Raw genomic sequence first — 16,225 nt, forward strand, 5'->3', positions numbered from 1 at the left:
TTTTTTTTTTTCCCCCCGCCTTGAAGAAATGAAAATTTAGAAAGGAATTTGCTGAATAAAGAAGATGGGAGCAAATAGCAGCAGCATCAGCGAGCTTCCAGAAAATGAGTACTTAAAAAAATTATCAGGAGCAGAGCCCATCTCTGAGAATGACCCGTTCTGGAATCAGCTGCTGTCTTTTAGCTTTACCACTCCAACAAACAGGTAAGATGGTGCTTGTTGAAGAACTAAACCTTGATAATATATTTATAGAAATGACAAGTCTGAAAGCAAATGAGTGGTTTTGTTAATCCTGTTTTAGGTAGCAGAGGAATAAAGGCCTATGTAAAATGGATTCTGTTGTTTCTAATTTTGGAAGCTCTTTCCACCACCTCTTCCATTCCTGTGGGTTCCTTTCTTCTTCATTATAGCTGTAATTGCTATTCATTCTCCTGGTAGCTGGGAACGATCAGAAGTGTAGGGTCTGTAGTGTTGGGGGGGAGCTTTTCTTTTTTTTTTCCTTTTGGTTGAGTTTTGTGATTGTTTTGGGGTGCTTTTTTTTTTTCTTTGAGAAAGCCTCTGGTGTTTCTGGAGTTGCTGAAGACTCCCAACGTGTGTTTCCTCTCAACTTACAGTGAATTGTACATCTTCCATAACTTAGTTGTAGGTTAGCTGTTGAGTTTCTTAGTCTGTATGGCTTCTTCCCCTCCTCTTTTACATTTTAAAAGGAAGCTTGGTGTGTTGTCTCCATAAAAATATTTTCTGAATATCTAAAATTCAAGTTTTGCATGTCTTTTCACTCTAGCAAGTGGTGTAGATATAAACAGAATTAATATTTTTGAGAGGATCCGTAGTACATCTCCAGAAATACAGAACGTAAGTCCTTGTGACTTCTGTTAACGCAAGTCCATTGCTAAGTTCATTGGCCTGTGTATTGATTAATAGTCTTACAAGAACAATCTGGTATTACTTAATACCTTTAAGTATTAATTAAACTGGTTTTACAGTTTACAATGTGACCTGATACTTTTCTGTCAGGTGAATGTCTTATTTACCCCCTTTATTATTAGCAGTATTTCCTTGCAAAGGGTCGTAACAGACTACATCTAAACGCTTGTGTAACAGGTTTAAATAGGCCACAATGTGTTACTGCTAAAATTGGGAACACTTGTAATCTTTGATAAATTGGAAATGAGTTTGAGAGCTGTTCTGGCCAATTTTTTATTGATCTTTCAATTTTTTTTTTTTTTGTTCGAACAGAGCTCCTGTCAAAATGTGTGGTGGTCAAAGGTTGTTTTTTTTTTTTCAGAAGGTGAAAAACTAGTGCAGATTTATGACTACCCTGAGCGTTCGAACCTTGAATATAGATTAGCGATGGAATGAAGAATGGCATACAATTTCTAGTGACATATAGTTTGCATGTTACATGACTTACCTCTGTGCTGTGTCTTGCGCACAGTAGCTTCTGAAAGGCAAAGACACACGCTTATTTTCATAGCAATTAGGAGGAGATCTCGTAGATAATGTGTGTCTCATACTGGAGTGCCTGTGAGTAAGTGAAAGTTCAGACAACTGGGAGGGGAAAATGGTTAAGGTAAACAACTGGGAGGCATTTACTAGGTATTATTTTTGTAAAGGTGAGGAGGAGGAAGGATTTTGTTTTCTATGTGGAGAAAACAGCCAGAGGGTAGCAAGAAGATAGTGTTGTGAAGGGTTGTAAAGCTCATAAAGGGTGGTACGTAATTGGCAGTGGGTGAGGGAGCAGTCGTTTTTTCTCTAAGGTCCCTGAAGATGCAAGAATTGTTTACAGCCTACCCATGACTAACAGGATGGACTACATTCTGAGAAGTCATATAACACCGCATTGTTTTTGCCTTTTTTTTTTAGGGGGAAATACTTACATATAAACCCCAAGCAATTTCTTTCAGTTGTTCTACTGCTTCTCTCTCTCCCCCACTGAAGTAAAGCATTTTTTCATAGCTAGCTTTGCAGTTTTTTGTGCCTATTTCATGGAGTCAGATCCAGTGCAGAGTAAGTTTGCTTAAAAAAAAAAAAAGCAAACAACAAAACAAAAACCCAACCAAACAAAAAAACCCCAAACAAGAAACATAATTAAAAACCCAAGCAAACAAAAACCCTGATCCAAAAGCAGGTTGAAAGTTTAATTAGCTGAACACCAGGTGGTGCTCTTGCCTGGCAGCTGGAAGAGAAATATCTTGAGAGGCATCTTTTGTGCAGCTTAATAATTGGAAGGAAACAGAGATTTCTCATTAAGTTGCATCTACCTGAGAGAACCATTTGACAAATGATGTCAGACGCTGTTGGCTGCACAGCACCCTCGGCCATTGTCTAAATCAGATAACCTTGCCTGCAGGAACAGAACAATAGAGGTAAATGTTCATTTCTGAGATTGAAAGCTTGCAAAATACCAGGGTAACTCTGTTTTGTTTTAATGAGGCTTGAGTGTAGGTCATACTTTTGACAGGAGCAAGATGCTAGTTTTTGACTGTTGTGGAAAGGAGCCAGTTTTCACCTGTCAAACAGGACAAAATTTGAAGTTTTCTTCTCTTTTCAAATGACACTTTTTCCAATTGTGTGTTGCAGAATTGGTGTGTCTATAGTAGGTGATTGTTTGCAAGTGTTACTGGGAGCTATATAAATGCTGCGTGGTGTTTTCGTGGAGGTAATTGATGATAACTCTAGAGTAGAAGATCTATCCTACTTCCTCAAATTTCTGCAAAGATGGGACTGATATGATCCCCAGGGAGAAGAGGGTCGTATTCTCTGGACGCTGCTTTGGACATACTTCTGTTCTATGTACGGCAGTACTATAGGGAAAGAAGAGGAGAAAAACATGAAGAAAGAAGGTAGTAGGAAAATGGTAGTAGGGGAAGGAAACAAACAACAACAAACCCAGCCAAAACCCAGCAACGTGGGGGGGGCGGTGGGGCTGGGGTAGATTGCCCCCTTTCAGCGATAGGTGCCTGACAGATTCACCTTGTTGTCATGAAACCTTACCCGTAGGAAGGAACCAGTATCTGCAAAGGGCACTTGTGATACATTTAAGGGAAATCTGAATCTGTGTGTATAAGTAAAGTTTGCGGGGTTTTTAACACTTTTCTGCGTATGCTTTCTACTGAGGAATATGCGAATAGTGCTTTGCTTTACAGAAGCCATTCCGAATTAGTCCAGGTACTGCTGATCACAGCTGCCAAAGGAAAATCTTTCAGGCTGCCAAAACGAGTTGGATCTTCTGAGGAACAACAGTCTTTTAATCCCCCAAATCAGAAGGCCAGGGCCTTGGCTCGAGAGTTGGTGAATTACTGGCTTTCTACTCTGAGAAAGACGAAGGTGTGATACTCTGTCTGATCTTTGAGTGGTACTGCGCTCTATGCTCTGTCTGTCTTCATTTTCTTATGCTTCGCTTTTCTCAGCACTCTGTATTCTTTTCTTTCTTTGTCATTGTTTTGCTTTTCTCCCGTTCCCCTTTCAGTTTGGTCGATCTCTTCCTCCGTTCAGCCGTTTCTCATCTTCCTGGTCCTCTCTCTTTTGCTTTCTCTCCCCACCCCTATGTTAATCTCTCCTTGTGTGGTTCTTTAGCATTGCTCATTTACTCAGCCATGTCTTCTTTACTGGGTTTATTTTTTTCTGTTCAGTTAACTTTTTCATCTGTTTCTGTGAAGAACACAAGGTAGTTTGCAGGGGGGAATAAAGTTTGCCGAATACCAATGCTATTGACGCCGAAGTTGCTGTGTCTTTGTCAGCAGTTACTGATGCAAGATACTCTTGCCCGTTCACTATCCCTTCCAGTGTTTATTCGGGTCTGCTGTGGGTTTAATCAGGAACTAATGTGTCTGAGAAACAAAACAGCAAAAAGAAGTGTTTATTTTTTCAGCCAAGTTAATTCCCTAGAGTGATTCATAGCGTGGCACCACGAAACAGTTCTGGCACAGTGAAGGATTGATTTTTGGGGCACAGTAGACTGTTGGGCTAAAAGGTGGGATTGCTTAAACCTGCAGTGCCATCCAAAAATGCACGTGAAAGCATGTGGTCAAAGCAGAGCTGGCTGCTGGGAGTGTAATATTCTGCTTTTCTGGGCTGTTTGTTCTTCCTCTCATAATGTTCATTTTCTTAATAGTTAAGCAAGTATTAAGGGGGAATATTAAGTGGGAGTAATTCTGGTCTGTGCATTCGCAAACCCTGATTATGAATCGGCCATCAGTAATCAGAAATGAGTTGACGGTGGATCCCTGCTTGCTGCCTGTGCCTCCCCTGGCATGAGTGACAGTAACAGCCAGAGCCAGTCTCAGGTATTCGGCAGGTAAAGCCACTGGGGCCTTACACAAATTTAGGAGTGGTAGGAGAGAAGTGATAATAAAAGGAAAAGCTACCAGCAATTTAGTTTCAGTTTGCCTCGTGCTTTTCACTGTAAAAGGTTGACGGTGGATCCCTGCTCGCTGCCTGTGCCTCCCCTGGCATGAGTGACAGTAACAGCCAGAGCCAGTCTCAGGTATTCGGCAGGTAAAGCCACTGGGGCCTTACACAAATTTAGGAGTGGTAGGAGAGAAGTGATAATAAAAGGAAAAGCTACCAGCAATTTAGTTTCAGTTTGCCTCGTGCTTTTCACTGTAAAAGGTGTATTGTGATCTCCTCTTCTGTAAAGCAGGTCATGGATGCTGAGTAGGTAAAATCCCCTTGGGCTACAGAAGTGTCTGCTGAGAAATTTCTGGCTTCAGCCATTAGGAAGTACTTGGTGGTCCAAAGTCACACTCCTGCACATTCATTTTATTTCTTCATGGATCCTTATTTGTTGCACAGAATGGACTCATGGGAGCTGAATTCAAATCGTATAAAACCTCTTAAATTTGCTGCTTCCTACATTTCAAGTGGCTGGCTTATCAATCTGAATAACATTTGGATATTGGAAAACTAAAATTCAGCTTTTCTGGATGACTTTTTTAGTTACTGTTACGAGCAAGAGCTGTGAGGTTGGGGTTTTCTTTTTTTTTTGGAGTCTCAGCTCTCGCTTTAGGCAGGCCTTTGTGTTTGTCTGGCTCTCCTACGAGTTGCTACCAAGAATGCAACCTCCTCCTTAGCGGTGGTATTAGTTACAATTCTTTCCTGATGGAAAACTTAAAACAGAGTTAACTAACACAGAACTTGCATAAGATCATGTGCTTAATATTTACTGTTCCGCTTTGTTCCTTCCCCGGAGTTTTTAATGAGTCTCTGATTCAAGAATAGTGTGCATGAGCCTTTAATGGAAAGACATAAAAATGAGCAACTTTTATGTTGCCTTAATATGGTACATTTTTAAATTGGTACAATAAATTATATGCAGCTTTTTATTCTTTGACGTCTTTCCTCCAACTAGTCCATTAAAGTCAGCATTCCCACAGTGTGGATTTACTGAATGGGCTGATTCTTCTGTTTTGTATTCAATGGTAAAGAAAAAAGCTTTACTTAGAGGAAAAAAAACTGTCAGGAAAGCTGCTCTCTTTTTCTTTTTTTTTTTCCTCCTCTTTTAGAGGGGGTAGTTGTCTGCTACGGTTTGGGTTTTATTCTTGTAAGAATAAGGTGTCATGGTATGGGTGTGTTTATAATTACAGTTTGTACGCAGAATATTTTCTCTTGCCGTGTTGAGATATTTTACCAGTAGTCACTGCCACTTTGAAACCTCTTATATTGTGATGCCTTGAAAATAAAAGCAGATAAAACCGTGTTCTTCAAAGATGACTGCTGTCGGGAAGCAACTTTCACTGGCTTTTATTAATTATGATTTTGCTGAAGACTGTGGGACTGATTGTTAGTAAATTTAAAGTAAGGCAACTGAATACAACCATTCTAAAATAACTCTACTGATTCCCCCCCCCCCCCCCCTTTTTTGAAAGGGTGTTTTTTTTATTTTACTACAATAATAAACGAAAAATCTGCAGTCAATGAAAACTATGAAAATTTTTTTGAGCAATAGACTGCTTAATTTACCATTCTTCCCCATCTCTACTGAAAAGATGCATTTTTACAGAAAATGAACTCACTGATGAAGAAACTCCTTGTACTATGGTCAGTAAGTACAAATACAAAGTGATTAAATCTCAGCAAAATAAAAAAACCTGACATAAGATCAATTATGAAATGATAGAAGAGCAATTTCAGCAGGACAAAACAGAATTTGTATTGCCTAAATACTGTTTCAATATTATGTTTTACTTGATCAGTAATCATTGCCTATACATATGGTAGATAACTCATAATTTTCACTCTTCCTTGTGAAATTTAAAGCGGCGATTTTGGCTTGTGTTAGTGGTCCCGTATGTTTGAGTGGGTGTGTGTGCATCGAATTCCCAAATGGCATTTTTATGATAGTGCAGGTCTGAGGGATTGAACTTTTGTATCAGTAAAAAGAGGTGACCTCTAGGGTCAGAGGGGCAATATTTGAGCTTGCAAGTTTGAACTTAATTTTGGTTTCTTCTCTCCCCTTCCTAGTACGGAGTCTTTATTATGTGATGTAGGTGTAGTGGTTGTGCTGTCCTCTTTCCTACAGGAGGGGATTACCCTTGATTACTTTTTACTTCTATCGCTGATGTGAGGTACCTGGTGTCACACAGGTGCTTCCTGTGTAGTGACAATTTGTATGCAAAATATTCTTACTGCTTGCTGTGTTGGGATGTTACAAGACAATAATCACTGCCACTGTAAAACCTCTCATGCTTTGATGCCTTTAAAATAAAACAAGATAAAACCATTTCCTTTGCTTCCCGACAGCACAGAGTTCTGTAAATTTCACTATTATTATTAATTACAGTTTTGCTGAAGTCCGTGGGCCTACTCTCTACATAAAAAAGCAAATAAAATAATTTCTTGCTTTTATAAAGGACTTCGAAAACGCTGGCCACCAGATCCCAGGATGAGCTGGGAATTCCTGTGAAACCTGGAATTTTTTCCCTAAAGTGTGTGGGAAGCAATCCTGCACCTCACACGTCTGCTTGGATCTAAATGAGCCGGTCAAGTCTGTGTGGTTCAGTGTACTTTTCTTTGTGAATCCTTAGTGTTTCCCCCAGTGCTCACGACCTGTTTGAATCCCCACACCAGGTGATACCTTTTGCTCGTGCCTCGGAAAATTGTAGAACTGGTAAATATGATTGGGATATGTACTACCTTCCCAAACCCAAATGGTTTATTTCAAGTAATGCCAGTGGAAATATATGATTACATGTACAAACTCACCCAGGTCACCGTGATCATGATATTAAAGGTCCATGGCCTGAAGCTGGTGTTTGTTGCCACGTGCAGGTGAACATCTTCCAAAGCGGCGTCTCCTCCACGGCAGGGCTTACTGGATGTTACTGGGGTGCCTGGGGTTCTCCTAGTGATGCTCAGCAGTGCCATCAAGCAGCAGGGAGGGTTTACTTACCTTGCTGCTTGTTTATTGCTAGAAACTGATAATCTTTTTCTTGTTGAGAATATACTAATGATTCTTATAGACCAGGGGATATTTTACTCCTCTACCCCTAACGAATCTCTCTTCTATTTTTACGTGTTGTAGAAAATATTGTCTTTCAGAAGCTTCTTTTCAGTTCTGAAAGTGTTAATTTTTATTTTCCCAATCCTTGGTAGATAAAATTGCGGAGTGGAAAATGTGTGGGAGTTTTTTCCTTTTCTTTTCTGAAAGGTTGTTTTCTCCTGGATCCTCCCATAGGTGCTTCATTACAATTCAATGTAATATGTTGAAGAGGATCAATTTAAATGCATTTTAGACTTTTTCTGTCCCAAGTAGTGAGCTCCTAAAATATATATCTATATATGTGCATGTGTATACATGTATATTTGGCAACAAGGCAGTCCGTGTTCCTCGGGTGAGGGTTTTCAGAGATGATTGGAACTTTTATTTGTGATCGGTGCAGTGAAGGAGCTTTACTCTATCCATGCTTGCTCTTATTGTTAGTGCTGGAAAATAGTTTGAATGCTACCAGTGCTGCTCTGTGGATTAATGAAAGGACAGATGTTTTAGTGTTAGATTTCCGTTCTTACATTCATTCATTAACCAAATGTCATCTCCACAGGGATTGTAGAGCAAAGTCAATACCGTGGCTGGTTGTAGCATTTCTTTTGTGCCACCTTCTGGATCTTGGCTCTGGCATTTTCTGCCCAAGTGTTAATGTAATGTATCTCCTGTCTTCACAGCACAAAAAAATAATCAGACAGCTTTTTCCACATCTCACTTTTCTTTCCTGCCCATGCGAAGGAAAGAAAGCCGCTGCTAAGCTTTGCCCCAGGTACCTGGAAATGGGCTGCTGTTTTTTGTACGCTCCCACTATACTCTCTCCGTGAATCCATCCTTGGGGATGTAGCAGTAGTATTACTTCTGAGTGTAAGAACACCATTTCACTGTGTGTGTGTGTTGGGGCGACGTTCTGCTGTGGTTCCTTCTCACTAGGTGTTCTATTGCATGAACTGAAATTTTGCAGATGTTGTTGCCTAGTCCTGAGGATGGCAAAATTCAATTCTATATTCTTGTTGTATGAACAAAGGGGAGTGGGATGTAGTTAATTTTTAAGCATTAAACTTCATTTTGGTAGGAAAAAGAATGACTCGTGTTAAAAGTTTTGAAGATCTGAAGGTCTTGCTTGGTTTGCCACTGGTTTTGATCCTGGCAACTTGTAGAAATTAGGCAATTTCCAACTCTGTGGAATTTGTTTGAGGACTTTGTGGGGTTTTTAATAACTGAAAGGGAAGAAAAAAACACCTGTAAGAATGCTATACTTTAAAACTTAACTGCTTAGAAATTAGGGGAAAAACGAACCATAATTAAAAGCTGTATGTCTACGTTTATGGTTTAAATCCTGGAGCAATTACAGTAATCACTCGGTCTGTATTATAGAGGTCTCCAGCATCTTTGGATAGTGGGAGGTGGGTCACGTTGTGTTGGATTACGATTATTCAGTACCTGAGAACTCTCTAGTCAGTTGGTGTCCAGTATAATATTCACCCTGCCTGTCAGCTCGTGGGAAGGAATACATCCTGATGTCAGGCAGCCAGCTGGACAAGTTTAGAAGATTTTTTGGTTTGTTTTTTTTTTTTTTAAAGTGTAAAAAGTCCTTGTTTCATATAGACCTAGAAAACTGTTGTCTGTAGTTGCTGGTGGGGTGTTCTAGCTTTGTACCATTTGTTTTTAATGACTCTGCATGTTTTTAGCACTGAAACGAGACCACCTTTGAGACTAAGTCTAATGTCTTTAAAGTATATATGAAAGTGTTAGTTTGTTCTTTCTGAAACTTACGTTGCAAAGCAATTTATAAGGGAGGAAAGAGTGCTGATATTCAGTAACAAAAAAAGCCAATCTGCATAATCTAAAGTTGTCTTAGGATATTCAGCTGTAGGTGAAGAGCTGTCTCTGCTGTCAGCTCACTACACAGTAAATTAGTCTGATACACAGGGAAATTTGCAGGCATCTTAAAACTTAATTTGTTTGATGTCTCCATCTTGAAGCATTTCCTATTGAAAAATTTTGAAATAATTCTTTTGGCTGCTGTTTCCACCAATATCCGTACCTCCTCTTCTAGTCCTCAGGAGTTCAGGCACAGTTCAGACAACCTCAACAGCTTCCAAGAGCATGGCTCCACATGGGTTTTCAGCAGCGGAGCTGGTTTAAGGGCTTCCCACACAGCACCACAGTTCATCTCAGGTTGATGCGGCGGTTCTTAGGACTGTGCTGTAAACTGGATTACCATCTAGATTTAAAAGCAGAAAGAAGGGGGACTGTATCCCGCACCGCTGCACCTTAGAAATTCACTGGCAGAGCTGCAGGTAGTTGCCAAGATGGGGTTGAGCAGGTGGGGCAGAGAGAGTGCATGCGGTACCATGCCCTTTTTGTCTTCAGTTTCTGATGTTTTTATAGAAATCATAGAATTTTATTTTATACAATTTATATAAATCATAGAATCAAGAATCAAGTTACTCATCAGAAAATTTAATGCTTAGGAAGCAACAGCGACTTTGGCAATCTAATTATGGCAGTATTAAGTTTTGCAATATTTTTATATGAGAAGAGTGCTTGAACGGAGGCCATACCAATGACTTTTTTAGGCTTAGTTACTATTCAGGTTTCATTACATTGCTACTTTCCTATTTATTCTGAGGATGGTGATTTTCATGCCTTTAATTACAAGGCTGTAGCTGCATGAGCTCTGCAGTTGTTCAGCCTATATTACGTACAAGCATTGAACTGGGTTTTTTTGACTGACTTTTAATTTGGGGAACTTCAGAAGGACTGCCATTCCTGTAGGTCAGACTGTATGTTAATTGACCCTGTGCAGAGGCTGTGCAATCTTCTCTGATACCCTGAGCAGTAGGGCCTGTAGCGACAGGACAAGGGGGAATGGTTTTAAACTAAAAGAGGGGAGATTCAGACTAGATAGAAGGAAGAAATTTTTTCCCATGAGCGTGGTGAAACACTGGAACAGGTTGCCCTTTAGGTGTTAATATTGGGACACCTTTATATTGCTTAATGTGGCATTGGACACAATATCTAATTATTATTTGTCTTTTTTCCCCCATCTGTTCAGGAAAAACATACTTCCCATGTATTCTTCTGTTTTGTTTTCGAGGGTCAGTTACTCTGTACTGGTAGGTTTGTAGTGATCATGGTGAAACACTGGAACAGGTTGCCCTTTAGGTGTTAATATTGGGACACCTTTATATTGCTTAATGTGGCATTGGACACAATATCTAATTATTATTTGTCTTTTTTCCCCCATCTGTTCAGGAAAAACATACTTCCCATGTATTCTTCTGTTTTGTTTTCGAGGGTCAGTTACTCTGTACTGGTAGGTTTGTAGTGATAGGAGTATATAAATGTCTTTTTGTGTGTTTGACGCAGCTGGCGTTTACTTTCAGTGGTTGTTGGCAGGTTCTGCTTTAGTGCTTTATTGTTCTTTTCAGCTGATGGTTTTCACTGAGGCATGCCAACAGGCAATTAATGAAGTTACGAAAAATTTGGTGTATCTGATGTGATTGTTGCCTTAGTATAATAATATTAGTTAAAGGAAAGAGGTGCTTAGCTTGAGGTTAAATGTCAGGCTGAGGATTCTTTAATTTATGCTTTTTAAAAAGATGTTATTTCCTATGATAGTTCCTGTAAAAAAAAAAAAAAAAAAAAAATCAAGTTCTTTCTGTAGGCTGCTGTTCTATGTGTATTTTCAGTGGCATCAAGCTAAGCATGGCAGCATTGAAGCCACAAAGGTAGTACTAACACAAATGATGTCGTGACATCATTTCACTTGGACAAACAATTCACTTTTGAATATTAGTTTCCTGTTTTATAGTCACTGCACTTCAAATGCATGTTGTCCTGCCTGATACTAGGATGACTGAGCACTGGAAAGGCTTGCCCAGAGAGGTTGTGGAGATGTTCAGAAGCCACCTGGACGTGGTCCTGGGCAGCTGGCTCTAGGTGGCCCTGCTTGAGCAGGGAGGTTGGACAAGATGACCTCCAGAGGTCCCTTCTCACCTCAACCATTCAGTGCTTCTGTGACATCTATGTAAACCAGCTGATGGGCTGGTAAAATTAAGTGCTTCATAGAAATATTTTACTACTGTTTTGTAATGAATTTTCACTTCAAGTACAGGAACCCAATTGACTGTGTAACCATTTTTATTTTCTTTCTTCCCCCTCTCCTAGTGCTGACTTAAAGCTCTTGGAAGAAGCCACAATTTCAATCTGCAAGTCTTTAGGTGAGAAATTGTGACATCTTAACTTTTTTCCATGTGCTTGATCAGAAAAATAAAGAAACAGCCTTCATGTGTGCATCCATGTCTTCAGTATACTTAACTCTACTTGTATGTGTTCCACTAGTAAGTTTAAAGTAGCGTAGAGAGTATGTTTATATCTATCTATCTGTATCTATCCCAAACTTTTAGAAACTTCCATCATTAATGGTTTTGTAGAACTTGAAACAACTGAAAAGTTTAAAACAAATAACTCCATCCCTACTACCTCTTTCCCTCTGCCCTCTAAGCTGATCAGTAAGGGGAAAGAATTAATCAGAGGACGAAAGGAAGGCATAACATAAATGTGATCAACGATGTTTCAAGAAGGTAAAAGCTAGCTGTGAAAACCTGCCCAGTTTTCTGACAGGAGACTATTGTGCTGTAAAGAAGTCTTGGAAAGGAAGCAGTGTGAGCTCCACATTCGGGATATTTTAAATCTGGGATGAAAAGTATGTTTAGAGAACAATTATGGAGTAGTAAGGCATGCACTGGAGAATCTTAAAAGAAGAACAGCAGGTGTACAGAAAAACAGACATACTATGCTTTCTGTAGAAATATTTAAGACATTGAAATTTGGTTTCATTCTATATGTTGTTTGAACTAAGTAGTGTCATGTTACGCATGCTATATAATCATATCGTATTTTTCCTTATCTAGTTGAGAAGAATCCTCGAACAGGAAACCTTGGGTCATTGATTAAAGTCTTTCTTTCCAGAACCAAAGAGTTAAAAATTTCAGCAGAATGTCAGAAGTAAGTACCCGGAAAAAAGCTGTGCATGCCATTTCACTTTTTAAATGTTCCTTTTGCTGCTAGCTCTTTGAGTTTTTTACTTTGGTAGTTAACATAATCACAGGCCAGAACTTGGAATTCTCTTAAACCGTTGTTTGAAACTGAACAGGTTTCTTCTATTCTTCAGAAGAAGAAACTTCTCCAAACACAGAAGGTTAAGTGTAATAGGTAAATAGATTGCTGGGGAAAAAGACATGTTTGTGTTCATCCTGTGTGTTACATAAACGCATTTGTGTACCAATGGTGTAACTTCTGGTTACTACTGGTTTAGAGCTGTTTAAAAATCACCTGACCTTTTTAGCTAAATCTTAATGTAAGAACCAGTATTCTGTCTTGGAAATATTTTAAGTTGGATTGGATTTGAACACAAACTTCTATATAAAGACATTGCTTTCAAATCATATCATGCAACTGCCGTTGCTTGTCCCTTTCAGCGGTAGGAAAGAACTCCAAGAGGTTACGTGTGCAGCACTGCATAGTTTTTGCAGGTAGCTTTCTGTAATTGTTCCCCCACACCTGTAGACAAACATCCAACAAGCCCCATCAGATCTGGGGCTTCAAAAAGGAAGAGTTTCTTTTGAATGCCCCCTTGCTCCCGGGGCTGCCCTCAACCTTTTTGCTTATATCTGGAGGAAGAAGTTACTCCTGCCTGGATAGCTCCTGCTGCTTTAATCCAAAAATACCTTGAAAATACCTCTTCAAGCAGGAGCTTGACTGTATGGGCTTCCCAGTAGTTGCTTATTGGGACTCAAGAATAATGTAATAAAGCTATATTCCCCTTGCATTCAAAAGCTTGGAAAATACCTGTGTGTTGCATAGCAAAATCTTGCTATATTGTGCTCCTGAAGTCCATAAATGCCTACGGTCATCTGAAGGCTATTTGACTGGAAAAGTGCTAAGGTTCGGGGAGGCCAGAGTAGCTTTCATATCGAAGCTGTTGGAAATTTTCAGATGTCTGGGTGGCTTGAGTCCATAGTATCTAGAAACCTTTAGAAGTATGCCGAGCCATCTGGTGAGCTCTTCAAAGAGTGGTACTTCTGGCAACTGTGGTGTTTTTAGCAATACAAACTTAGTTAGGAATAAGATTTTTTTCTTCCCCCAAAAGAATACACACTTCTTATAAATACGCTTCTGGTTTGTTTGCTGTAGCATCAACTGTATTCTTTTGGGGGAAGAAAAAACACTTCTTATAAATATGCTTCTGGTTTGTTTGCTGTAGCATCAACTGAAGACTCCCTGCTTAAGCACTTTGGCTTTTCCTTGCTTCGGCTGTAGGAACCCCTTTGTCTACTCTGGCATGTATTTTCTTGTGTGTTTTGATGCATGTTCGCAGGTTAAGCATTACTGATTCTTGTTTGTTTCTGCTTCTTTCCTAGTCACCTCTTTATTTGGCAGGCTCACAATGCACTGTTTATTATTTGCTGTTTGCTGAAAGTATTCATCAGTCGAATGTCAGAAGAGGAGCTGCAACTTCATTTTACTTACGAAGAGAAAGCACCGGGCTCATATGGTGGGTATATGCTAGTGCTAGTGAAACAAACATCCTACAAGAGTCTAAAAAGTTCTGATGTTTGTAGACATGGCGCTTAGGGGCATGGTTTACTGATGTTTGGTGGCGCTTAGGGACATGGTTTAGTGGTGGACTTGGCAGTGTTAGGTTAATGGTTGGACTGGACTCTACTAAAAAGTTCTGATGTTTGTAGACGTGGCGCTTAGGGACATGGTTTAGTGGTGGACTTGGCAGTGTTAGGTTAATGGTTGGACTCGATGATCTTAAGGGTCTTTTCCAACCTAAATGATTCTATGATTCTATGTTTTGTTTAGACTAAGAATCCCAAACTTTGCTTTAAAACTAGAAATGAAGTACCCATGAGGTTACATACAACGTGTTTACTGTTCGGAACAACCTGTGAGATTGAAAGTATCTAGTCAATAGTGAAACTGACTGACTTCTTTTGGGGTCTGAAGTAATTCAGTGTAAACCATCTGCCTTTGTATCATACATGTGAAAGAGAACACTTTCAAAATGTGATGAGAGCTTTTCATTACATGTTGACTGCTGTCTTCCGCTAGAATTAAATGTTTGTTAACAAGCTGCTGGCATGTTACAGGTTCTGATAGCAAAATAGACCTCTTCTAGAGCAGGGTTTAAGTTGTTTGGTTTATTTTTTCTTTAAAGATTTGTATTAAATTTAACATGGTCATTTATTTACAAACTTAATTTGGCATTTTTTTAAACAGTTGTTCAAAAGTGATGCTGTAGACCTATCTTGGCTTTAGTTATTTTCGTGCATTTTGAAATGTGGTAACGGTCCTCTTCAGAAGAACAGAATAGAATTGGGGTGAAGCTGACCACATGCTGCTGTAGGAACGGTGATGTTGCAGTCATTTAGTGTTTCTTTTCACATGTGTTTCATAAACCAGCAGCAGCCAGGGAGTGGAATTAATGCAATTTTTAGGAATCTAGTGAGGAAAGATAACAGTACTATGGTGAGAACTGATCCATTGAAAAGGCAACTGCTAAAATTTAATTAGTGGGCAGAAGTTTATACAAGAGTACAGGAGAAGTGAAAGAATTTAGGCAGAATGTTCAAAAATAAGTGCATCTCCAGGAAATGGAGCATGTATTACACGAGATGAAAGATGGCAGGAAAGATGCTCAAGTAATCTAGCTGTTCTCTTTCTGCTATCCAGTCCTTCTTTTTGAAAGTGAATGATGTGAATGCGTTCAAAATCAGTTTGATTACAGCAAAAAGAAAGTCGTAACGCTGTCTGCCACAAATCTTTGTGTAGCGCCGTATCAAGATGCTCTTACAGAACACGGGATGGAGCCTTGATTTCCTTTGCTTTGTTGAAAAGATACTGTTGAGTTTGTAATTGCTTGTTGTTTATTGCATAAAGCCAAAAATGGTCTGGACTGGTATCAGAGTGCTCATACAGTGCCAGTGAAGTGTGGAAGAACAACCAGAAGTATCTGACTGTGAATTTCTCTCAACAGTCTGTCCAACAAGGCCACGCGTTGAAAATGCCTAATAGCCGCTTGCTCATTGAATAGCGAAAACTGTTCACTAAAATCTGTTTAACTCCTTGGCGCCTGCCATTGCTCTGGGGAAATTAGACTTCTGGTGCCAAAAGATTAAGTGCTACATGTTGAAATGGTTTAATGTATTTAAACTGTGATGAGTAATCTCCAAGAGTGAAGTCAGCTAACCGATGCATTAAAAAATAGCACCAGCTTATAATAAGCTATCATTGCAGACTGCCTATGGGTTTATACTTGGTTTCAAAAAATTGCCCACCTCTTGCTTCAGTGGTAGAGTGTAGCACAGCAGAACGGATGGAAAAGCTGAGACGTTTTGTTAGCTTGAACCCCCGGGATCTTTATTCCTTGCGCTGGGAGTCCCTCGCAGCATGGTGCGAAAAGTGCTTCTTGTCACTGGGGTGGATCCATGTTTATACCATCTCTAGTAGCACTTGACTGTAATTCACAGTGACATTTATTAGCGATAATTTTGTGCACATTGATGGCAAACGTACTTAGCAATTCTCTTTGAGCAGATTGTTCGCTGGATGCTCTTGATTAGGAGGATAATTGTGTGTGGTCTGCTGGTGAGAGCAGGGGATGGAGGCAGGAAAGGAGCTCCTCCTCGGCTCTCCCCGCTCAGCCGCGGCTCCAGTCCGCTGCTG

At 39.7% G+C, this 16,225-nt stretch overlaps 1 protein-coding gene across 2 annotated transcripts in view; it reads left to right on the forward strand.

Annotated features, from left to right (window-relative positions):
• The window catches only part of DYM (dymeclin), a 218,972-nt gene that overhangs the window by 3,072 nt on the left and 199,675 nt on the right, over positions 1 to 16,225 (forward strand). Inside the window, exons 1-4 of one of the 2 annotated variants that reach the window (XM_009273825.2) lie at positions 18 to 204; positions 11,660 to 11,712; positions 12,406 to 12,499; positions 13,915 to 14,048. In XM_009273825.2, coding sequence (XP_009272100.1) covers positions 65 to 204; positions 11,660 to 11,712; positions 12,406 to 12,499; positions 13,915 to 14,048 — 421 coding nt within the window. In that variant the 5' untranslated portion in view covers positions 18 to 64. Of the gene's footprint in view, positions 1 to 17; positions 205 to 11,659; positions 11,713 to 12,405; positions 12,500 to 13,914; positions 14,049 to 16,225 lie in introns of those variants that run through there. The other variant, XM_009273826.2, reaches the window with a different exon arrangement.

This window comes from Aptenodytes forsteri, unplaced genomic scaffold, assembly GCF_000699145.1.
Source record: "Aptenodytes forsteri isolate BGI_AS27 unplaced genomic scaffold, ASM69914v1 Scaffold31, whole genome shotgun sequence".
NCBI classification, from domain to species: Eukaryota; Metazoa; Chordata; class Aves; order Sphenisciformes; family Spheniscidae; genus Aptenodytes; species Aptenodytes forsteri.